The 24,945-nt window shown below is 38.5% G+C and overlaps 1 protein-coding gene across 4 annotated transcripts; it reads right to left on the reverse strand.

Moving 5' to 3' along the window:
• Positions 1-859: 859 nt before the first annotated feature.
• On the reverse strand, positions 860-24,436 carry zeb1a (zinc finger E-box binding homeobox 1a). Of its 4 annotated transcripts, none has more exons than XM_048162787.1 (10): positions 24,319-24,436; positions 15,280-15,441; positions 13,611-13,658; positions 11,559-11,699; positions 11,268-11,470; positions 11,031-11,136; positions 7,477-9,104; positions 5,252-5,815; positions 5,000-5,171; positions 860-4,318 (listed from the first exon to the last, which is right to left on the reverse strand). In XM_048162787.1, the coding sequence occupies exons 1-10, from the start codon at positions 24,374-24,376 to the stop codon at positions 3,726-3,728; spliced, it is 3,675 nt and encodes a 1,224-aa protein (XP_048018744.1). In that variant the 5' UTR covers positions 24,377-24,436; the 3' UTR covers positions 860-3,725. The 4 variants fall into 4 exon arrangements, with proteins under 4 accessions (XP_048018744.1, XP_048018743.1, XP_048018745.1 ...); XM_048162786.1 differs by having other exon boundaries at positions 5,000-5,174; XM_048162788.1 differs by lacking the exon at positions 24,319-24,436 and adding an exon at positions 23,009-24,268 and having other exon boundaries at positions 5,000-5,174.
• Positions 24,437-24,945: the final 509 nt, after the last annotated feature.

The following is a 24,945-nucleotide window of genomic DNA, read 5'->3' on the forward strand; positions in this document are numbered from 1 at the left end:
CTAAACATCTTCCTGGATAACAACTATTGAGGAAAAATGAGATATAACATTAAAGGGTTAGTTCACCCAAAAATGAAAATTGTCATTTATTACTCACCCTCATGTTCTTAGTTCATCTTCGGAACACAAATTAAGATATTTTTGATGAAATCCGATGACTCAGTGAGGCCTCTATTGCCAGTAATGTCACTGAACCTCTCAAGATCCAGAAAGGGATTAAAGACATATTTAAAACAGTTCATGTGAATACAGTGGTTCTACCTTAATATTATAAAGCGACAAGAATACTTTTTGTGCGGCAAAAAAAAAAAAAGATTTTTCAACAATATCTAGTGACGGCCGATTTCAAAACACTGCTTCGAAGCTTTACGAATCTTTTGTTTTGAATCAGTGGTTTGGATCTTGTAAACGAAGCCTTGTTTACTAAAATCATGTGATTTGGCGCTCCGAACCACTGATTCGAAACAAAAGATTCGTAAAGCTTCTAAGCAGTGTTTTGAAATCGGCCGTCACTAGATATTGTTGAAAAGTCGTTATTTAGTTTTTTTTTGTCGCACAAAAAATATTCTCGTCGCTTTATAATATTAAGGTAGAACCACTGTAGTCACATGAACTGTTTTAAATATGTTTTTAATCCCTTTCTGGATCTTGAGAGGTTCAATGTTATTGCTGGCAATAGAGGCCTCACTGAGTCATCGGATTTCGTCAAAAATATCTTAATTTGTGTTCAGAAGATGAACGGTCTTTTACGGGTGTAGAACGGCATGAGGGTGAGTAATAAATTATATTATTTTCATTTTTGGGTGAACTAACCATTTAAATATTAGTGTGCTTTCATCAGAATGAATAAGTAATAACCTGGTGCTTCACTTCATTTTATTTTATGGGGCATCATAAAAGGAAACAAAGGAAGAAAAATCTTACAAGTAGGTTCATCACCTCGTGAAAAATGTGACATTTACACACACAATGCAAGGTTGGCACAAATGAAAACAAATGTAGATGAAATGGGTTGACTTATTTTGGTTCCAAAATGGCAATTTCAACACCAGTACAACAACATGAATCCATGCTCTTCATCACAGGTTTAAGGGTCATTTACTATTAATTACTGTGAAGCTGTAGGGTTTAAGAAAAAAACAAAAAAACAAAAACAAAACTATGGGTGCAAATGTCTGCCTGACTGACTTTCTGTGGTAGTATTACAAAATAACTTGAAGTTATAAAACTAATACTGTGAGGTTGGATTTATATACTGTATATCAGGGTTTATCCTCCTTCGTGGCACTGAAATTCAATCTAAAATACATTGTGTTAAACTACAACATTGTGTATTACACACGCAATAAATAAAGCAATACAAAAATAAGACGTATATAAAAAGGTTCTACAAATGAAACATTTGTCAATGACAATAATACTGATGGTATTACACAATATACACATGCATAAACACAAAGAATAAACATTTTGAAATACATTGAAATTAATAATACTGTAAGGTCTGCTCAGACACAATCAACTAAAACATTAATCCTATGCGCCTCTTCCAAAGTGCTGCTTTCATCGTGCACTTCACAGTCGTATTACATGCGGTCCGTATTTTCCTGTTGTACGATAGATTTTGTTTAGTCTATAAAGCCATGCACCTTGGAAATCTTAATAACAGAGAGAACACGTTGATGATGAATATGGGTTTCCTTATCCATACAATCCTATGGTTCATACATTTCAAGTACATTTCTTTAATCATCGTTCATCATTCTTTAGCTTACTACTAATTGGCTTGTGTGTATTACTTGGTTTAAGCTATTGTAATTTCAAACTGAATAATAAAAGAAGAATAAAGTTGTCTAAAGTGGACAATTTAGGATTTCTGAATTGAAGTGCCTAATTTGAAAGCATTGTGTTCAAAATTTGACTTGGTTTAGTATATTGTATCTTTTTTTTTTCTTGTTTTAATACCAAAATTAAATAGGCAATACTTCACCAAAGTGGGCTAGGAGAGAAAAAACAACTTTTCTAAATACTAAAAACCTTTAGGAGCGCAAAGTGAAAAGTTGTAAAGTCGCCATTTCGATTATCACAGGTAGAGGGCAGTGTTACAAACTTTAATCTTTTTGTAAATTTGTCAAATCTGTTGGGTTGGGTTTTTGACCAATGTTGACATATATTATTTGCCTTTAAAATCTTGGCCAGCTGACTAAAGTCTAGATTGTCCAGTGTGACTGTGGAGCACTATGTTAACATTTTTGAATGGCACTTACAGCTTGGCGGTCTTGCATAAGGCTGTGGGTGTGCAGTTCCTTAGAGCATGTCCAATACACACAGACTGACACGTTACAACATAAAGCTTCACAAAGATAAATGAACAGGTGAAACTGCCTTTGAGGTTAAAATGACAATCAATTTTTCCTGACTGTTTTTTTTGTTGTTGTTTTCATAGGGTGTCATGATTGTGAAAAGTAGCTTTACATTTTTTTAACAGTTACCGACAAATATTTTGGAGTGCTTAATACAAAACATTTTCTCTAAATAGAATTACAATATAATTTGAATTATTGATTAGTCGAGTAGTTCATTACAAGTGAACAGTTTAAATTATATTTAATTGTTAAATGACAATAAGCATTCCTATGAATATTTCCATAATTAATGACTCATATGAAATTGAATCATTAATTCTTAATAATGAAGTGCAATCTAATTTCCTTCATAAGGCAGACAAACAATCAGATGGGAAAATGAGGCAATGCCAACCAACAGATTGCCTGTTTAACAAGACAAAAATACTGAATGGTATTTTAAACTTGAGGCATTAAGTATCTGGTAAGTCTCACAAAGAAATACCCAAGTCATATTTCACATTAAAAAAAAAAAATAAAGAGGTGAAATAAATTTATATTTTGCATGAAGAAAATAAAGTATTATTTAAAGACTGAGCTTTTTTTGCATCAGATAATCATGACAATTAAGCATTTTTTGCCCGAGTTCTCTCATTACTGTAATATAGTAATGAAAACCATCCTTTTTTCTTTTTTGTTTATTAAAATCATGAATTAAAATTTATGGCATAAATTAAAATGAATGTATACTTACAAATGATATAGACAATTGAAGGGAGTGTGTTAAATTATCAATAAAATAATGCCTGTGATGGTCCTAAAAATAGGGTGAATTTTCTTCAAGCGAAATATAATTTCTTCATTTTTTTTTTCTTTTGATTATTGGAGTGAAATATGAGCCTCCTTGACAGTTTTTGTGAGAATCACCCCAGTTAGTAAACCAGTTATACCTGCAGTGCAGAATTTAGTTTTGTTTTTCAAAACTTTAAAATACTGATTTTCGTAAACTTCATTGGCAAATATAAAGGTATAGAAATCTGGCTGTACAGAGCAACAAAAACACATGAACACTGAAAAGTCGACATACCGGGGCGGATCAGTAACAGAACCAAGCGAAACAACTGAAACTTTGAAGTCCTGTGAAGTCTAGTTGAGTTGGAGTTTTTGTTTCTCCTTTTATCCTTGTTATACTCAAATACTTTTAAAAAAAAAAAAAAAAAAAAAAAGGAAATATTGTTTTGTAAATCAGGCACACCTGGGTTTTATACACAGTAAAGAGCTGAGACAGTTTCCATAGCAACCGACGATTAGTTTGATGAAGAGCTCATCGCCTCTTTCATTAGTCCCACTTGAGTGAAAGAAAAAAGGAGCGTTCATTCTTCAGTTCTCGGGTGCCATCTCTGTGTTTTCTTCATTATGAGTGAGAACTGTGTCCTCTGCACTGCCTGACACCTCCCTCGATTCCTCCATCTCCATAGCATCCTCCGTTTCCACAGTTTCCCCGACTTCCTCCTCCAGAGTGTCTGTATCTCCAAGCTCTACCTCCATAACCATTCCTCCTTCCTCAGTCTCTTGCTCCTCATGTCCTCGATCCTGCTCTTCCTCTCCCCCGCTGTCCTCATCATCCTCGTATTCCTCTCCTACTCGCACCACTCTGATATCGCTCATGTCCAGAGCGGACAAATCCTCATCCTCCTCCTCCTCGTCCTCTGCGTCGCTCTCTCTCTCGTCTGAGTCGAGGTGAGAGGGAGGAGTGGAGGTGCTGATCTGTTCTGGCAGTTCATGAGTGTCTCTCTTGCAGTAAGAGTATCGGTGGTTCATGTGCTGAGAATAAGAGCCCGAGTGAGAGAAGCGTTTCCCACACTTGTCACACTGGTAGGGCTTCTCTCCGGAGTGTAGCCGCGTGTGCTCGATCAGGTGGTGCTTGTGTTTGAAAGCCTTATTACAGATCGCGCACTCGTGGGGTCGCTTACCTGGGAATGATGCAATACGATGAGGTTACCATTAAGAAAGTATAAATTAACAGGTATAGTGGCTGCAAAATGCATGAATGTCACTGTATTAGATTGTGGTGTGTGTATATATGTATATATGTATATATATATATATATATATATATATATATATATATATACTGTGTGTGTGTGTGTGTATGTATATATATGTTCCAAGGATGAACGAAGGTCTTGCGGGTTTGGAACGACATGAGGGTGAGTAATTAATGACAGAAATTTTATTTTTGGGTGAACTAACCCTTTAAGTATTTGCCGATTTAAATCCCAACAATGACCTTTTTTTTTTTTTGGCTGAGCAGTTGTTGTTTTTTTGATTGGCAGGATACAGCTGTCCCTGATCATCGGCTATTTTTTACAATCAGCAAATGTCTGATACTTTATACATTTTGCAGACAATTGCATCCAGAGCAACTTAAGGTTTGTAAGGTTATTACAGAGTAATAAAGGTCTACATTTATTATTATTATTATTATTATTATTATTATTTTTTAATATCAGGATTGTTTTCCCTGTAAATCAAACCCAAGACTTTGGAGTTGATAGCGGCACCAGTTGAGCTACAGGTATATTTTGTTTTCTAATAATACATTAATACCTTTTCAAGTGTCCAAATGCTGTAAATCATGTGGTTTTACGTACCTGTGTGTTCATACTTGTGTCGCAGCAGTGAGCTGCTCTTCTGAAAGATTTTGTCACACAGATCACAAGCATACAGGCCACCAACAGTCTTCCTCCTTTTCTTCATGAGAGGTGAATCTTCATCATTCTGGTCCTCTACCCCTGACACGGAGTCAGAAGCGATGTCCGGTACCTTCTGAGGAAGAGAAACACAGAGTTAATAAAGAAAGGTATGTGCAGATCTTAATGTTTGTGTGTATTTGTTGTGCTTACCGGACATTTGTTAAGTATCACTGTCCCCTTTGTGTCTGTCGAGACACTGTCAGGCGTCTTGATGCTAGAGTTGGTGGTGTAGGTGTAGGTGAGCTGAGGAATGAGGATGGTTCGTTTGTTACCGGTTATTGCAGTGCCGATGCACGGAACACCACCTGGCTCTGCTATGGCAACCAGAGTTGGCAATGACGCTGACACGATGTTTAATGGACCCGTGCTGCCCTGCGTCACATAGATGGTGTTTCCTGGCAACGGTTGCTTTTTGAGGCAGGTGAGGTTGAGCGGTTCCTTTTGGGTGGAGACCGACAGCTTAGTGGTGGTGCTGGGTTGAGTGGGGCTGGACTTAGGGAGTGAGAGGTCCAGCGGTTCAGACTGCAGCTCCTCCTCTACGTCTTCTGTCTTTACAATGACGAGATCATCGGTGGAGAGACTGGCTGGAGGGGAGGCGGGTGAAGCGGCACTTTCATTTTGGGTGTCCGCTGAGGTGTCATCAAGGGGTTGAGTGGGAGTGCAGGTGGCTTGAGTTGACTTTGTTTCTTGAGTCACAGCAGATGGTGTATTTTTCTTGGTCAGACAAGAAATCATGAAATTATCAACATGTTTAGGAACAACTCATTCATTTTAAAAAGCATCATTGATGACCACCTTAGAATTTTTTTTTTTTTTTTTTTTTTTAAACCTTGATACATTACATAACTGCTTTGTGCATTAAGTGAAAGCATTAACATGTCTGATATGTGATGCAATGTTTTAGATACACTGCATCACTTCCAGGTTCTACGTCAGAACGCCGACTCATTATTGGCCAATACTGAGTCGGCATTCTGACATAGAACCTGGAAGCTCTGCACTGTGTCTACAATGTAAACAGCATAGGAGACAAGTACGGGAAGTTGTTGAATAAAGTCGTTATTTTTGTTTTGTTTTTGTGCATAAAAATTATTCTTGTCGCTTTATAACATTAAGGTTGAACCACAGCAGTCATGTGGACTATTTTAATGATGTCTTTACTAATATTTCAGACCTTGAATGTAGTAATTACGTTGCTTTCTCTTGGGGATAAGAAACCTATTGGATTTCATCAAAAATGTCTTAATTTGTGTCCTGAAGATGAACGAAGGTTTTACTGGTGTGGAACGACATTAATATATATAGTTATATATATAACTTTTTTTATATTTTAACTTCAAAATATAAAATGTATGTTGTTTATTTGCAACAGTTAGGCAAAAAAAAGGGGGGAAAAAAGAATTATGCCGTTAAAACAGCGACATCTGCTGCATTGTCGTGGGAACATCCCAGCTGAAGATAATGATAAAATTACGCCGCTCCCTTTGCCAAGTGCATTCCAAACGGCTACATACGGCACGCGCGTGCCATGCTCACTTCAAAGTCCCCACTTTAAAGGCAGGAACACACCAAGCGGACGGTTGGCTGTCGGGCAGTTTTTGTTCGTCGGCCGACTAAGTTTTCTCAGTGTTCCACACCATCGGCTGAAATTGGTCCTCGTCAGCTTTTTTTCAGCCAATTCCACATGTTGAATCGGCATCGAGCTTGTCTGTCCGTCGGGCCATCTGATCATTCTGATTGGCCGATCAGCTACTGCCACCTGTGGGTATGGAAAGGCATTTCATCTTGCGCAGGCGCAGAACGGACATGCTACTTGGCTGTCGAGCGTCGTTTGGTATGTCAGGCCAACTTTGGACCCAGACGCTGCCAACGTGACCCAACATCGCAGTCTGCTTTCGTCGCCACTAGTTCATCTGCGTCGGCTTGTTGTGTTCCTGCCTTAAGGGCTTTGCCCTTCAGAGGGAGTAGGGTATAGGGATAATCACTTCCATTTGGAAGATGCACCGTTGCACCCCTAGTGTTCACAACAATACAGTATTTCAATTTAAATATCTTCGCTACTGACTGACACACTCATAAAGACAGTCTTTGCCGCAATCTAATGGCATAATAATGTAACTAATGTTGCTGTTCACGGTCAGGGACTATTTTTTCAGGGGGAAGGAAGGCTTTTAGGGAAAGTTTACTTCATGAAAGTTGCATTGCTACATATTTTTGGCTTTAATATTTGTATTGTGTGGTTAACCGTCTTATAAAAGCAATAAGGTACTTGAGGCTAGTGCTGACTTTTACTTAATTACACAATTATTTGTATTCATAACAGCCCTAATTGTGACAACTCTATTTTACAGTTAAATAAAATGATTTGTACTTACTTCTTGGTGGTTTTTCGGGTTGCTTGCAGCCTGTAGCAATATCCTTTTAGAGCGCATCTTCTGGTACCACTTGCTGACCGCCTCTAGAGGAAGCTTGACTGTCTTGGCAACCTGTGACAGCTGCTCGTCAGTAGGTTCTGGGTTCTGACTGTAGGCCTTCAAAAGAGGAAGGAGGCGTTCTGCTGCTCCACTCTTATCCTTATCCAGTAGAGAGGTGAGAGAGATAGTTGTAGGAGACGCTTTGGCGTCACTGTCTTGAGAGTCTGCAAGCTTCCGTTTATTCGGGGAGTTGTCACAAAGCAGACATGACGCATAGTTATGGAAGTTATCTCCGCAGGCGACGCCACTGTGAACTGTTCCAGAGTGAGTGACTGCATCAGTTGTTGCTGTTGTTTGTTTCCCTTCCTCTTTATTTCCATCTGTCTTCATCTCTTCTTTCTCTCCTTCATTCTGCATATCGGTCTCGACCTTGGATGGAGAGTCTGGTTCGGTTTTGATTTTGATTTCTGGTGGTGCAGTCAGTTTTTGTTGTTCACAATTATCCTCCAGCGAACTGGTATTTTCAGTTGTCTCCTTTCTGTCTTCTGGTGGTGTGTTTGTAGTCTTGTCTGGGGTTGATTTCATCTCGGTGCCCTGCGTGTTGGGATTGGCGACAGGTATTTGTCGAACCACGAGGCTCTGCGACCCATCTGCCCTCCTTACTAGTAGTAAGGTTTGCTGGGTGAGCTTAGGTTGTGCCGCCCGAGCTTGGACCAACCTGGCGGCCTGTGCAGGGGTTATCTTGATGATAGATGGCGGTTTGCTTTGGACTGGTTTAATGATGTTTACCTGTGTAGGTTTTGGTGTACCTGATGTTTGGGTTTCAGTCGAGTTGGACTGTACTGAATTAACCTGGACCACGTTTGGCTGTGTGATGTTAGAAGCTGTAGATTTAGCTTGCGCCGTACCGGTTTGCGTCACGGTGGGCTGCATTGTGTTCACTTTTACCCCCTTGAGTTGTGAGTCTAGCTGGGGGTTGTAGTTGATGATAATTTTGGTATTTCCGTCTTGTCCCACGACTGGTAGAGAGATGGCGGAGATCACTTGGGGCTGTGCCTGCTGTGGCTGCAACACGACAGCTTGTGCCTGCGTCTGCGCCGGCACTTGGCCTACGATTTTAGCACTGGTTCCGTTTGCATTGCCACTAGTCAACAGCTGCCTTCCATCCATCGCAGCGTTCAACGCATTCTGTAAGTCACTAAGGTTGATGCTGATTGGCTGGACCAGCCCAACAGTGGGCAGGACCAAGGTTTGGACGACACCTTGCGGAGGCACGACTCCGTTGGTATTTGCGGTGGCTATTGTAGGTGTTGCTGGCGCAGATTTGGGTTGGTGTTCAACAGGCTCCTGTTTGATCTGTTTCAGGGGGAGCTGCTCTTGCAGAGGCTTGTTGGTAATTTCCACCTTCTCCCTCAGAAGGATGCGTGTTGGGCGAGAAATGGTAAGAGTCGTTGTCACTCCAGGTGTGCGAGGCAGGCCGTTGACCGCTTTGTTCACGCTCGCACACTTCTTACTGCTGATGTGAGAGCTATAGGACCCCGAGTGAGAGAAACGCTTTCGACAATTAGAGCATTCATATGGCTTCTCACCTGTATAAAAACAGAGATAAAGAAGATTATGGATTAGAAAAGTATATGTAGTCAATTCAAAAGTAAGTTTGAACTTTCTCTTCCTCAAGGAACTGAAAAAGATGTACCATGGTTTCCACAAAAATATTAAGCAGCACAACTGTCTTCAATATTGATGATAATAAAAAAATATTTCTTAAAGGTGCCCTAGAATCAAAAATTGAATTTACCTTGGCATAGTTGAATAACAAGAGTTCAGTACATGGAAATGACATACAGTGAGTCTCAAACACCATTGTTTCCTCCTTCTTATGTAAATCTCATTTGTTTAAAAGACCTCCGAAAAACAGGCGAATCTCAACATAACACCGACTGTTGCGTAACAGTCGGGATCATTAATATGTACGTCCCCAATATTTGCATATGTCAGCTCATCTTCAAGGCATTAGACAAGGGCAGGCAGTATTAATGTCTGGATCTGTGCACAGCTGAATCATCAGACTAGTTAAGCAAGCAAGAACAATAGCGAAAAATGGCAGATGGAGTGATAATAACTGACATGATCCATGAATACATGATATTTTTAGTGATATTTGTAAATTGTCTTTCTAAATGTTTCGTTAGCATGTTGCTAATGTACTGTTAAATGTGGTTAAAGTTACCATCATTTCTTACTGTATTCACGGAGACAAGAGCCGTCGCTATTTTCATTTTTAAACACTTGCAGTCTGTATAATTCATAAACACAACTTCATTCTTTATAAATCTCTCCAACAGTGTGTAATGTTAGCTTTTAGCCACGGAGCACTATCAAACTCATTCAGAATCAAATGTAAACATCAAAATAAATACTATACTCACATAAAACGAAGCATGCATGCAGCATGCATGACGAACATTTTGTAAAGATGCATTTGAGGGTTATATTAGCTGTGTGAACTTTGTTTATGCACTGTATTATAGTCGAGAGCTCGGGGTTCAGGGAGCGCGAGATTTAAAGGGGCCGCAGCCTGAATCGGAGCATAGTCAATGATGCCCCAAAATAGGCAGTTAAAAAAATTAATTACAAAAAATCTATGGGGTATTTTGAGCTGAAACTTCACAGACAAATTCAGGGGACACCTTAGACTTACATTACATCTTGTGAAAGAACGTTCTAGGGCAACTTTAAGGAACAAATCAGCATATTAGAATGATTTCTGAAGGATCATGTGACACTGAAGACTGGAGTAATGATGCGGAAAATTCAGCTTGTGCACTGCATTTTAAAATATATTAAAATAGGAAATTATTTTAGTTATTTTAAAACGTAATAATATTTCACAATTAATTTATTTGACTATTTTTGATCAAATAAATGAACTATGTTTTAATTTGCATATTTCAGAATTATTAACTTTATTAAAGGTATTATGGAAGCCCTCAGAGAAAAACAAACACACATTTGCAACTTTATCTCACAATGTAACTTAAATTATTTTTTTCTTTACTTTTTTTTTTTTAAATTACTTTATTTCATAATTATTCATAATTAAAAAATAATATATTCTTCTAATTTTTTTACTCTGATGTGCAAACAGGCCTTTTTTCCCCCAAAGCATACAAAAAAAAAGTCTCTGCACTTGTAAATATATCTCTTGTCACTGTTCAATATTTTTAGTTGCTTCCCTTTGAAACTAAACTGTGTGAAAGTGTCTGCGACTGTACAAAGATAATAAATATTAAATAAATTAAATATCACAATTGGTGATCCAATTCTCTATAACAATCGCTTACTGTATAAAATCTGCTAAAAAGGTTAACCCTTCTCTGGAACAGGGTTTCAAAACCAAGGTTTAAAACTGGTGTTGAAAATGAACCCTTATCCTAACGTGGGTTTAACCTGGATTTACAAAGACATTAACTAGGGTTATATCAGAATCATTTCTGCCGTGGCTGGCAACTGACCGCTGTGGATGCGCAGGTGCTCCTTCAGGTGATGTTTGTATTTGAAGGCCTTGGAGCATTCTGTACACTTAAACTTTCTGTTTCCGCCTGACTGAGAAATAGTCCGCTGAGAAAAGAGACAGGAAAAAGTTTGTTTCTTCAAAGTAGTTTGAGTCAACATGTGACTGTGAACAAAAGTCTGTGCCATTTCCTCCAGAGAGGTGTGAACATCATGAAGGTGTGAGTTCTCTGCTGTACCTGCTCTCGAACATGTCTGTGTGCGGTCATGTGACGGACGAGCTGCGTGCGGTAGGTGAAGGTGTAGCTACAGAGGGAGCAGCAGTAGTTGTCCTCGCTCTTTTCATGCCGTAGTTTAATGTGCTCCTTCAGCGACGTGTGACGCTTGTAACCACGGGAACAGTGAGGACAGGTGTGCAGTTGGGAGAATGCATCAGGAGTACCTGACAGAGAGTCATAATCAATTTATGCATTCAGCTGTAGAGGAAAAGCTGATTTAAAAAAAAAAAAGACAAAAAACTGGATTGGTACCATTCTCATCATGGACCCCTCGCTCTGGTGTTCTCTGATGCTCCTCCTGGGCATCTGAGTAAATACGCTCTGTTTCCGTCTGCTTTTCCTCACCGGCCACTTCATTATCAGCTCCGTCCTCCTCATCAGTGACACACTCCTCTTTCAAACACACACAGGCAGATTAGATCAACTAAAATACACACAAATACACACAAACAGCTTCTGCTTCAGCATTAAATATATTTGCATTTTTTGTTTGAAACATACACATATGGTGATGTACAAAAACAAGGTATCTTCAGGGTTTTTAAAATCACATTCAAGGCATTTTAAGACCTTTTTTTAAGACATGCATAAATAAAATGCCATTTATGTGGGATAGAGCAACCAAACCATAAAATGACTGCAACAGTGAGAATCTAAACAACTTCACAGTGTGTATATATAGATTTTTAGAATGCATATTAGCTTATTTTTGATCCACTGAATAAATGAAAATGAAATTTCACTCTCTGACAGTATGTGGTGCTTATAGAGGTACAGCAGAAATATAGAGGTTACCCTGGTATCTCCTATATACAACATAGTTGCACTTTTTAGAAATGCTACTATTTTGCAGGTATGATATAATCACCATAAGGTAAACATTGTCATAATTCATTAACAGTATGAGCGGATTCGTAAACACCCCTGACTGGCCATTGTTTTTACATGCTCATCGGATATGTCTGTGATTGGCTACAATAATCAACACATGGCAGCGCTTGAAAGCACATGGAAGTGTTTGAATTTGAAAGCAGGAGCTGGAGCGTTTGAAAGCAGGCGTCATCAGCGGAATGGTTCGTGATAGACGCCTGCCTTCAAACTCTCCCATGTATAGCTCTGTAAGACCTTGGTGAGAAGCGTCATTGATGACTATTTACAACATTTTTACAGCGTTGATCATTGAAGCCAATCACAGACATATCCGATGAGACGTGAAAACAATGGCCAATCAGAGGTGTTTACGAATCTGCTCAAAGTGTCACATTTCTAAAATTTCAGTACCGAAAAGGTACTACTTTTGACAACTCTAAGTCATAGCCTTTTGAGGTTTAATATTCACATTAAGCAATATCGTTAGGGTTAGGGCTAACCCTGTCTCTAAATTTAAGTCCTCATGAAATAATAATTAAGAATTTTCTCATACCATTTAGGATATTTAAGGCTTTTTATGGCCTTAAATTTAATACAACCGAATTTAAGACAAAAAACAACCTGTGGCCTCAAGTGAAACACACATTGGATTAAATGAAACAGAATGACATACAGTGATACTGAATTTGTATGTTGAATAGTAACATAGCAGTTTTATAATACTACAGTGTATTAATATTTGACCGGGAAGTGGGCCAGTAAGGCCCACGCCTATGTGCTATGGAGGCCCGTAAGGACCATGTGACACATTACGAATGAATAACGGCCTGAGAGAGAAAAATGATCTCACACACACCTGATCCAGCCATTCTAGCCTAACACACTCTCACAGTCCAACTATTTTTCCCTTTACCAAAATAATTTCAAGATCTTTCCATGACAAGCATGGCAACCTGAGTTTGAAACTATAAACTTGTGTGGTATATTCTGATCCCATCACCTGTTTCTTTCTTCCTGTTGTTTCTGTTTTATGTCTTGCTGTCCTGCCTTACGACTGGAATACACTTTCTGACTTCACATGGTTACAGAGAAAAACTTGTTCTGAACACAACAAACTCATGTGGAAATGTGCCTTGTTTCTAAGAGATGTGTGACAAATGAAAACAATATGTGTTCTAAAATTGGCTCAAAATATCAAACCTGTTTGGTTATCCTCTGACCAGACGGAATCACAGTCTGAAGCTAAAACAATTGGAGTCTGTGCCCATCATGCACTACTCAATTTTGTGTGAAATCTGTCAACTCCACCTGCCCAAAATTTTCAGACTGGCTCAACTAGTGTCAACTCATCCAGATTGCAAGTTGAGACAAAAGTCGCGTAGTGTAAAAGCCTATGAAATTAATTTAAAAATAAATGTGTTGCACTAAACTGACCTTTGACCCTTATTTCTTGTATTAAAGCATCTGGCCCCAGGCTGCCATCTGTTGAAAGAAAAAAACAAATCTATTACTTCATTGTTTTGTTCAAATTCTTTTTTTACAATGAACTTTCAGAAAGGTCACTTCCTGTTGCCTGAACCCATACTCCTATAAGGGGAAGAGTTTACCTTTGCAGTGATGACTGCAGTAAATACTAGATCTGTACCAATAAAGGCAAGTCGATGTCAAAGAACTAGCGGTGACAAAAGCGGACTGTTGTTGTTGTTGCCTCGTGTTGGCTGCATCTGGGCCAAAAAGCTGCACTTGAACATGCCAAAAGGACTGTAGGCGACTGTCAACTAGCATGTGTGTTCTGCACCTGCATTTATCAATAGTCAATATTTGTCATTTAAAATGGGAAACCGAAACTAGGACTGCAGATATTCAAAAGCATAAGCAAAGCAGAGCCAGCTTACCACTGTGAAGATCAATCATGCTGATCACTTCCTTCATTCTAGGTGACTCTTGTTATAAAAATATTTGCTTATAGGAATGCTTTGGTAAGATGAAGTAAAATTAGAACAGCCTTCTGTCTGTGCCACTCGCTAAACTGAACAGCCAATCAGAGCGATTTCTCTCACCGACGGGCCCTGATGCCGATTCAACATGCTGAATTGGGCAAACTCCCGCTGAAGTGAAAAACAGCAAAATCTAGCCTGACAGACACTCACCGATGGCTGACCAATGGCTTTGTGTGTCACAGCACTAAGGCCATGCTGAGTGATCACATGACTGGAAGCCAGCATAACGGAGGTAGCATGGTTGGGGCTAGAAAGGGATACAGCCAAGGCCAGATTGTCCTACCGGGGCTTACTCGGCATGTTCACATCAATATTGCGTCATTTTTGTCACGCTAAACAACAATTAATTACTGTATTATAAGGGTAGGTTTAGGGTTGGGGTAGGTGTAGACATTAATAAAACACAATCTGTTAAGTAGCTAATGTAATTTATTGTTTTATGGCAACATTTTGTGTCACTTCCAGCCGTAGCTGTATCCCTTCTAGCCACAACCAGGCAGCATGGCAGTCAAACAGGGGTCTCAAACACAACGACCAACTGGTTATCACCAACTTGCTAGACTGTGGAGTCTAAGGTACTTACCTTTCCAGAAAGCCTCATCGTACTTTATTGGACTATCACTTGTGTTTATTGTATATACACTGGTGGACATTTTCACATTGGGACTGACAACACTCTAGGCTTCTTATGGATTGTTTTATGGTATGGTGCAAATGGACTCCACGCTTTTAAAGTTTTTTTAATTTAAAGTTTTAAAGTTATTTTTTTATTGTGTTGTTCTAAGTTTTATGTGAATATTTTAAATAAACTTCATTTATTCACTTTAATCCTGTTGTTTGTGAGGTTGGGAGTTTTTAATCTGACCTCATTTTCAACTCGTGTAACTCAACCGACAGACTGATTGTTACACTGTGGTAAGGTTAACTGTCAAACATCAGTCATCCTTAATCTTAGTCTATTACATAAATACTTCAAATATTTAGGTTACAACTGCATTTGTTTCTGAAAACTTGGTGTTTCATTTCAAAGCTTAATTGAACTAACCAAAATAAATGCATTAAGTTTCTAATCTCTTGATTTTTTTTTTTGTTTGTTTACTCACCGTCCTGTATGCATGTGTCAGAGAGCTGCCGTGCTGCTTTGAGCTGGAATACTGAGGACTTTTGGTCAGGATCGTCAGCAATACTGTCCTCCTCTACAATGTGCAGTTTGTCTTCATCATCTGAATCTGAGGTCGCCTCCGGCACACTGCTAAAACTCCTCACTACGTGAGAGAGAGAGAATAGCCTATTCAGTTTCGGATCACAGATGTTTCCAAAGGCAAATTAACAGTGATATTCATACTCTCTTTAAACTATTAGCCATATTTGATGCTGTTAAAACACGTGGACATGTTTGCAAACAGATTTATTTGTTCTGTTCAAGAGGTGATGTCTCTGTAATCAGTAACATCTGTGATTTTTTTTTATTTTTTTTAAATGACTGTAAACCCGAAAGTATGTATTCTTGGGAAAATAAAGAGTTCACACAGTCAAACATGCGCACACACACACATCCCTGATGCACTAATATGTGCACGCATACAATAAAGGTAGAATTTGTGCCCTAAAGACAGGAAGTGAGATTCATCTAATTTTAGATCAGTTTCCTGCAGCCCAGAAAAGCTTTTTACCTGCTGTGTGACATCATCAGAGGCACGATGGAGAAAGGAAAGACAAGCAGGGTTTAAAAGTGTTTTTAATAGTATGTTTGCGCAGATGCACAGATTTTTACATATCAATCCTTTTGCTAAATCCAAGAGCTGTAGTTTTAAAAATATGAGGTACTGGAAAACTCATCTCTGGGGTGTGTGTGTGTGTGTGTGTGTGCGTGCGTGCTTGTACAAAGAACATTTCCAGATGTGCATGTGTCAAATTTGTGTTTTTGAATACACAGATTTAAACGTGCTTGGTTTCTAGGGAGCTGGTTTCTTCTACTGGCAGAATTTGAGGATGTCAACAGGAAGTGATGTAAAAGTGATCTGATTGTGCAAAAAAAAAAAGTTCCCGTTTACAGTTTCTGTTCTCTGAAATGACCTGTACGTAGTCATTTCACATACCTGTGCATGCCAGAAATGGAAATTATGAATTTCTGCCATACAGATGGAAAATTCCTTCAAAAAACTTCTCTGTTCTCACAGCAGATTCTGATCACTGCTGAAAATCTGTCCCATCCCTTGGACAGCTGAAATCAGTCTTGCCTCTAACAAAAATAAATTTGAAATTGCCAAAATTAATTTATTGTTGCAGTGAGAGGAGCTTGTGTGATCGTCTCTGAATCAGTATGGTGGATCTCATCATTAAAAAAAAAAAAAAGATTGATGCTTCCTAGACCTGTCCTTTCATGGTCAACTTAACAGTTACATTTCAGTTATTTATACCATAGTATCATAAAGTACCTAATTGACATAAAAAAAACTGGTCCATGCAACCATACTACAGCTTTGCGTGGCAATAGAGAGACTCGTACTGACAAAACTGTAAATTTCTGTCTGTTCTTTACACAAAGCTACAGACCTACAGTCAGGATAGCACTTGCGTGATTCAAACCCTTTATACAGTCACTTGTGCCATTGTAAAGACTGTCCCTCACAGCCTTGTTTTCATCGGCATAAAATTCAATATGGCATCTAACCTGACTAAGGTCCATTGTATCAGAAGACTTTTAATGTAGAAAATGACATGAGTTAATTATATGGAAACAAGCAGCATGGACATTCTTCAGAATATCTGCTTTTGTGTTCCACAGGATAAAGTCATACAGGTTTGCAGGGTGAGTAAATGATGTTTTCATTTTTGGGTGCGTGTTAAAGGACACATACACTTGTGCTGCCTTTATGGGTGGGGTTATAATGCACCACCTGAGCGACAGACAGTGTTGGCAGGTAGAACTGTTCCAGTGTGACCTCATAATCAACACAATCAGGTCACCATGGCAACCTCCATTTCATGTGACATTTCCTGGGATGTGGTGATTTGGCTCGATATAGAGTGCACCTGCCACCATATGTGTACGCACACACACACACATACAGACGCTCTGACTTCACACAAGAGAATACAGATTAGGATCACCCTGATATCCTAAAGGACAAGCAACTAAAAACAAATAAACCAAAAAGTGCATTAATTATAAACAAGCACATGAATTTCTGTGTTTCTATGTGTATATGTCTTTAGCAGCAGTAGTTAAAAGAGGATCAATTTGATCTGCCGATAAACATAAAAAAAAACTGATGTCAGCAATAAACTTACATGTATTTGTGTGTGTGTGTGTGTGTGTGTGTGTGTGTGTGTGTGTGTGTGTGTGTGTGTGTTGTGTGTGTGTAAATATATCATGAAGAAATTAACAAATTTAGCAAAGACCATTAAATTGATCAAAAAAGTATCACTAAAGACATTTAATTTTACAAAAGATTTATTTTTAAATAAATGCAGTTCAACTGAACTTTCTATTATCAAATAATCCTGAAAAAATCAGTTTCTACAAAAATATGAAGCAGCACACCTTTTTCAACACTGTAATAATACTCTAATAATACAATAATAATATTTTGGAATGATAGTTTATTACTGATATCTGATAAAAAATATTTTTAGATCGATGTACAGTATGAGTTTATATATAGCTGTGTGCTGAACATGAGTTTGCACCCTCTTGTCTAAATTTATAAACTCCATTAATACATATACAAAATAAATATTTTTTTAAAGGTGCCGTAGAACGTGTTTTCAAAAGATGTAATATAAGTCTAAGGTGTCCCCTGAATGTGTCTGTGAAGTTTCAGCTCAAAATACCCCATAGATTTTTTTTAATTCATTTTCTATTTTGGGGCATCATTAAATATGCGCCGATTCAGGCTGCGGCCCCTTTAAATTCTCATGCTCCCCGCCCCCCGAGCTCGCACTTGCCTTAAAGGTCCCGTTCTTCGTGGTTTTTTGAAGCTTTGATTGTGTTTATAGTGTGCAATATAACATGTGTTCATGTTTCGCGTGTAAAAAAACACAGTATTTTTCACATAATTTACTTATCTGTATACCGCTGTTTCCACTGTCATAAAAACGGGCTGATGACTTCCTTGTTCTATGAAGTCCCTCCTTCAGAAATACGTAACGAGTTCTGATTGTGCCAGCGGTTCCTGTGTTGTGATTCGACAGCAGCTTAGCGCTCCTTGCCCGGAAAGGTCACGCCTCTTACCATAACGGGGAGATGCACGCGCTCAGTGTTATTGTAAACATGTCTTTAATTTAACCCTATCAATTTGAGCCGGAATCAGACCCGGAGAACATAGATGAAGAGGATCGAGTAGAACCTGTGCAAACACGTCTTTTACAGGATGTGTCACAATGGTAAGCTGTTTATTTACAGTAGGTAACGTTACATAGGCCTAAACATAGAACAATGATTCGCGTGGCTGCAGCTAAACCAGCATGTGGTTAAACAGTAAACAACAGATATAATCAACAAATAATTTAAACTGATCATAACAAACACCAACAATCGATGGTGTCCGGTTGAATTACTACACTTTTTAAAAGTTTTGGTCGGATAAGTTTCAATTGCCATCTAGTTAACAAAGCTAAACAGCGTTGCCCTTTGTGTGATAAGTTACAGAAACTGTTAAACGCACCAACGTAAATAATAAAATGCACTTACCGGTTGTGGTCCACAAACAACGCCTTCTCCAGACAAAGAGGGAACTGCTCCATCTTTCAAAAATAATCTTTGTGCGAATCCGGCATTAAACTGACTGAGATTGAGGAAGCTGTCCTCAGTAAAATGTGCTGCACATAGTTTAACATGTGGATTATAATTTTCGGGAACCGAGTTAAACATAAATTGTAACCACTGATTTCTAAGTACAGCGTCCCTGGGAAGGCCAAACAAAGGTGATTGGACTGCGGGATGAAAATAACAGCGTTTCGACGACATGGCGACAAACACACTTTACAAACGCAACTCTTGCTCTTCTCCGTGGGAGCGCAACAAGACCACGCCCCCTTTTTTGTGTATTCCTGTGGGCGGAGGTTAGTCAAAACACAGTTTTAGTGACGTCATTAAAGAAGGAAGTAGAGGGATGTAGTCCAAACAGGCCGTTCATTGTAGGCTATTTCTGTTAAATAAAATATCTCGCTTGGCATTGAACTTTGAGCTTTAAAATTTTACAGATTTTATTTATACTCTAACAACAACATTACACACTAACTAAAGTTGGAAACATGGGATCACGAAGAATGGGACCTTTAAACAGCTTAAACAAAGTTCACACAGCTAATATAACCCTCAAAATGGATCTTTACAAAGTGTTCGTCATGCAGCATGTCTAATCGCGTAAGTATAATATTTATTTGGATGTTTACATTTGATTCTGAATGAAGTTTGATAGTGCTCCGTGGCTAAAGCTAACATTACACACTGTTGGAGAGATTTATAAAGAATGAAGTTGTGTTTATGAATTATACAGACTGCAAGTGTTTAAAAAATGAAAATAACGACAGTCTTGTCTCCGTGAATACAGTAAGAAACGATGGTAACTTTAACCACATTTAACAGTACATTAGAAACATGCTAACAAAACATTTAGAAAGACAATTTACAAATATCACTAAAAATATCATGACAGTTATTATTGCTCCATCTGCCATTTTTCGCTATTGTCCTTGCTTGCTTACCTAGTCTGATGATTCAGCTGTGCATATCCAGACGTCCTGTCCTTGTGTAATGCCTTGAACATGGGCTGGCATATGCAAATATTGGGGGCGTACATATTAATGATCCCGACTGTTACGTAACAGTTGGTGTTATGTTGAGATTCGCCTGTTTTCCGGAGGTCTTTTAAACAAATGAGATTTATATAAGAAGGTGTTTATGTACAATGGTGTTTGAGACTCACTGTATGTCTTTTCCATGTACTGAACACTTGTTATGCAACTATGCCAAGGTAAATTCAATTTTTAATTCTAGGGCACCTTTAAATATAGTACTGGCCTTCAGAAAGTCACAAAAAAGTCATAAAGGAAGTTACAAACCAAAAGATAACAGAATGAGTTCTGTCATTTCAGTTAATATTTTGATAAAAATCTTGCGGATTCATGCAAACTTATGAACTCAATTGTATAAAAGTGTATGTGTGTGTGTGTGTGTGTGTGTGTGTGTGTGTGTGTGTGTGTGTGTGTGTGTATGTATAGAGAGAGACAGACTTAGGCATGTAATGCAGTAAGTGTAGTGTGTGTGTATGTGTGTGTTGGGACATAATCAATTTAGATTCACTTGGGAGCAGTGGTCACCTGAGATTTGTTTCTCCCAGGTCTTTAGGTTAATAAGAGCCCTCTTGTACACACACTGTACGAGCCACGTGAGACCAATTAAACAACTTTCCTTTTTCATATCCATGTAAACTTATTCACCAACATATTTCTGCTTCTTTCGATCACACAAACACAAGTCCCAACCCAACCCTCCCCCACCCTAAAAAAAGAAAGAGAAAAGGCCTCCTCTTCACCCTGAGAAACTTTCCCCCACCGTACAAAGAGGCGGCAAACCACTGGGAGAGATTAGCATGCAAAAAGAGATGCCCAGCAGTCACAAGCCCCCCACAAACATGGAGTGAAATGTGAAAAGCTCTTTAATGCCCATATCCCTTTTCCATCAACAGGGAAGTGTGAGAAGAGCTCAGTGCTACAGGTGTTTGTATTGTTTTTGCTTGTTCCATGCATACATACATTAACACCATACCTTTACAACACATACTGTGCATTACAATATACTCTATTGTTATAAATGTAAGTTGACATTTAGGGCTTTTTTGGTATTGTTTTGAACATTGAATTAATCTCACCTCTTCATAATTAGATATATTAGATATTCTAATCTTTCTGAAATATAGTAATAATATTGACAAGACAATATTGAGTTGAGTGAGTATTATTATGTTTAAATTTTGGTCTTGTTTATTATGTTATTGATTTATTTTTTTCAATATATATTTTGTTATTTTTGTCTTTTTCTTTTAATAACTCAAGTTTGAAATAAAAAGACTACTACTACTAACCAAATTACCATAAAACTATTTCATAATATTTATACATATATATATATATATATATATATATATATATATATATATATATATATATATATATATATATATATATATATGTATCTGTGTGTGTGTGTACATGTATATATTTCATTTATATAAAATGATACAATGATATCCATTTAAAATGTAAAGATACACTACATATATATAGCTATTAAGAATATGAAACAGACGGTCAGTTCTAAAAACAAGAATCCAGAAAGAACAGATAAATGATAACATGTGTGGCTTCAGAGGTCAAAGGTTGACTGAAACGGCCAGGAGGAATAAGCATGGGGAAAAATGTGCTCTATTTCAAAGCACAACCTTCATGTTTTCTGAAATATACCTTGGGTTACTAAAACTCAGTTACACTTTATTTTAAGATGATGTAGTTACATTGTAATTACTCAAAAAAGTACTGTGTAATATTAATTAACTACATGTACTTACTATAGAGTTACAGTTAGGGTTTGGTTTAGGCTTAGTTGCTTGTAAGTATGCATAATTTACTGTTATTACTTTAATAAATACATGTAGTAACATGTAACTCTGTTACCTTAAAATAAAGTGTTACCAAAATCTCAAAGCAACTACTATCTGACTGTCATTTTCTGTCTTTCTGTATCTCATTTGAGATGTGCAAGCAAGTGTAATATGTAAAACATACACTTGTAATCTCATGTGCTTCTTACCAACATTAACTCACACATTCTGCAAGCAGGCACTGATATTCCCCACAAATCAGCAAACAAACACAAGCAGACAGACACATACATGACAGCTGATGCCACAGAGACATTTCTCTAAAAAACATGATGAGGCTGAGTAACTGGACCAATGAAAACCACAGTGTGACCTCATTTCCGTGCAGTTAACGCCCTTAAGGTCGTAAGGCCTCGTGAACATGTCAAGCGCGAGAACCAGCGACACGAAGAACGAAAATAAAAGTCAGAGCAGCATCAGTGCGCGCCGCGCGCTCCTCCTAGTGCTTACGTCACACCACCCGTTCCTCACACAATACATCCGCCCGCGCCAAAAAAAAACGTATTCGCTGTGTATTCTTATAATATTTAATAATTTCATATCGCACAGAACAACCGGAACATACCAAAACATGTTTGATAGGGATGAAACAGTGTAAATTCGCTCTGTAAGGACGGACACAGTGAATCAGCGACTCTCTGGACCTGAAAAGACTACCTTTGTTTCCTTACAAAGAAACTGTAAATGGTTAATGTTATAAAACAGCTTAAAACGCGTTTATATATTATGTTAAAATAGTACAATTACTAAAAAATGCCAATGAAAGCACCTATGTAGGTGTTTCGTCACCTATCCTACCTGGCTCGTCTCCGACATACGAGAGCAGCCGCCCCGCCCTCACTGCAGCAAATAACGGTCCACACCGCCATTACATAAATACCTTACGGAAAAAACGACCTGTTTGACTTCTGGCCGGTAATACGACGGACAGCACCTCTAACAACCACCTTATGCACGAAATCCTTCTTTCCCAACCACTCTACAGCCGCTAAAACTAAACTCCTGCGCGGAAATAAAAACATAAACAAAACAATCTGCGTTCTAGCAATGAGCATACAGCGAAATATCACTCTATAGTGGATGAAAGCGAGATAAAAGAGGTCATCGATCTGAGCGATGCGCTCGACATATGCACGTCTGCAATCAAACACCATCTTCTCTCTACCTGCACAAGTTGCCATTTGCCGTAGAGTGTGCTGGCCGCCTCTCTCGCGCTTCTGTCGGGCAGATCGCGTTTCACACACCGATTCCCTTCCAGCGTCTGTGCAATCACTGCTCTGGACACGCGAGGAGTGTGATGAACGGTAAAAGAGGACATTGGCTCGCTCCGTTGTCTTCTCACCGTTCAGGTAAACACGTTGACGGCTCCTGAGCGTGTTACGTCGCGAGCGGATCCGCGCTCGTTGTTGTCGCACGCACGCACAGGAAAAGGTAGCACGGTGCTCATAACTGCACGGCGGACTGTACTATTACCGGATTACAAGAAAGGTTATTTAAAGAGAAAGCGACGCCGAACCAGAAGTCAACATCCAGTTAGTGCGATATTGGACGTGGATGTTTAGATAAGAGTAAAGTGGATTAAAGCAATATATAGCTACTTTAAAATTAATAAACAAGATGTTAGATCTTACTGATTAAATTATAGGGTAGCATTTTTATGCAGACTGTAACACTTTTTACTCTTGAGGTAATGTTGAAAGCTATTTAACGATTTTTTTTAATAATGCGGTATATTGCTATTTGCTATTAATTAAATAAAAAATATTAACTTGTAAAATCTAGAAATAACATTCAGCTAAAGAGATGGCAAGCAAACCATCGATTTTAAGATTCAGTACTGGACGCTCTTAAAGAGACAGTTCACCCAACAATTAATATTCTGTCATTATTTCTAAGAGATGTTAGGATGAATGTTAGGGACTGACAGGCTTGGTCACCAGTCACTTTTATTACATCTTTTACAATAAAAGTGAATGAGACTGTCATTCTGCTGAACCGGTCGTAAACATACGTTTAAAACAACATGTTAGTTAAATGATAAAGATATTGGGATGAACTGTGCCTTTAAGTGTTTTATTAGATTTGTGAGCAAATTAGGATGGAGTTACAGTACCGAAAACTGTCAAGAAGCCCTTATTAAATGTAAATAAAGGTTTCTGCTTTAAAAGCAGCAAATACTCTGGTTTTGATTGAGTACAGCACTATTTGATTCACTCAATGCCACAAGTTTCTGATCAGGACGAACGCTTAGATACTCAGTTGTGTTTAATGCACACGCAGCTAGTGCACGAGACGCGCGTCCTTCCGTATAACGGTCCGGGCAGACTCAGGTATAACGGTGCCCAGTCCACTCCCATACTCCACAACTCCAGAAGTCGTCATTAAACTACTCTAAAGGTAGAAAAACAAATTGAAAACAACTTTTCTGCCTTTCGTTCTATTGCGCGTGATCTGATTTCAGCCTGCGGGACTCACCGTTGTTGCGTCGTGGTTGTGTCTGTTTTCTGCGCTGGCACCTGGGGCCATCCGCCATGATTTTTGCACTGTGTCTAAACGCTGCCTCGCGGAGTGAGCCCCCTCTCCCCCCTCTATTACCCCTCCTCCCCATACCAGGCCCCTCTCCGCACCTGGTTTACGACATTCTGCTTTACGACATAACCTTTTTGTGCAGTGAGAACACCTCTCCTCAGACACCCCACCCTCTATTGGCAGCTCTCCATTACTTTCAGATCTGGGGGAACATTCTGCATATGTATTAAGCGTTTATTACATTAAGTAGGTACGGGGGGAAAGAGTTTTTAAGGGACATTTACGGAAAAAAGGGATGTTGTAATATCGGGAGCGCCCCCGACAGGCTGGGAAGTCTGATGACGTAGTAATGCAAGTTAAACATCAGCGTAAATAAAAGATAAAACTGATCTTTCTGAATCTTGTGTATTTTGTAAAATGGATACTGAAACAGTTACATCTTTTTCTTCTTTTTTTGTATGTTTGTTAAATTCTTTTGGGTTGATGTCGAATATTTATTTAATACGTTAATTGGAATTAAAATTAACAAAGAAAATATGTCATTTTTTTACTATGACAAAAAAAAAAGATATA

The sequence above is a fragment of the Megalobrama amblycephala genome, linkage group LG17, assembly GCF_018812025.1.
Source record: "Megalobrama amblycephala isolate DHTTF-2021 linkage group LG17, ASM1881202v1, whole genome shotgun sequence".
NCBI lineage: Eukaryota > Metazoa > Chordata > Actinopteri > Cypriniformes > Xenocyprididae > Megalobrama > Megalobrama amblycephala.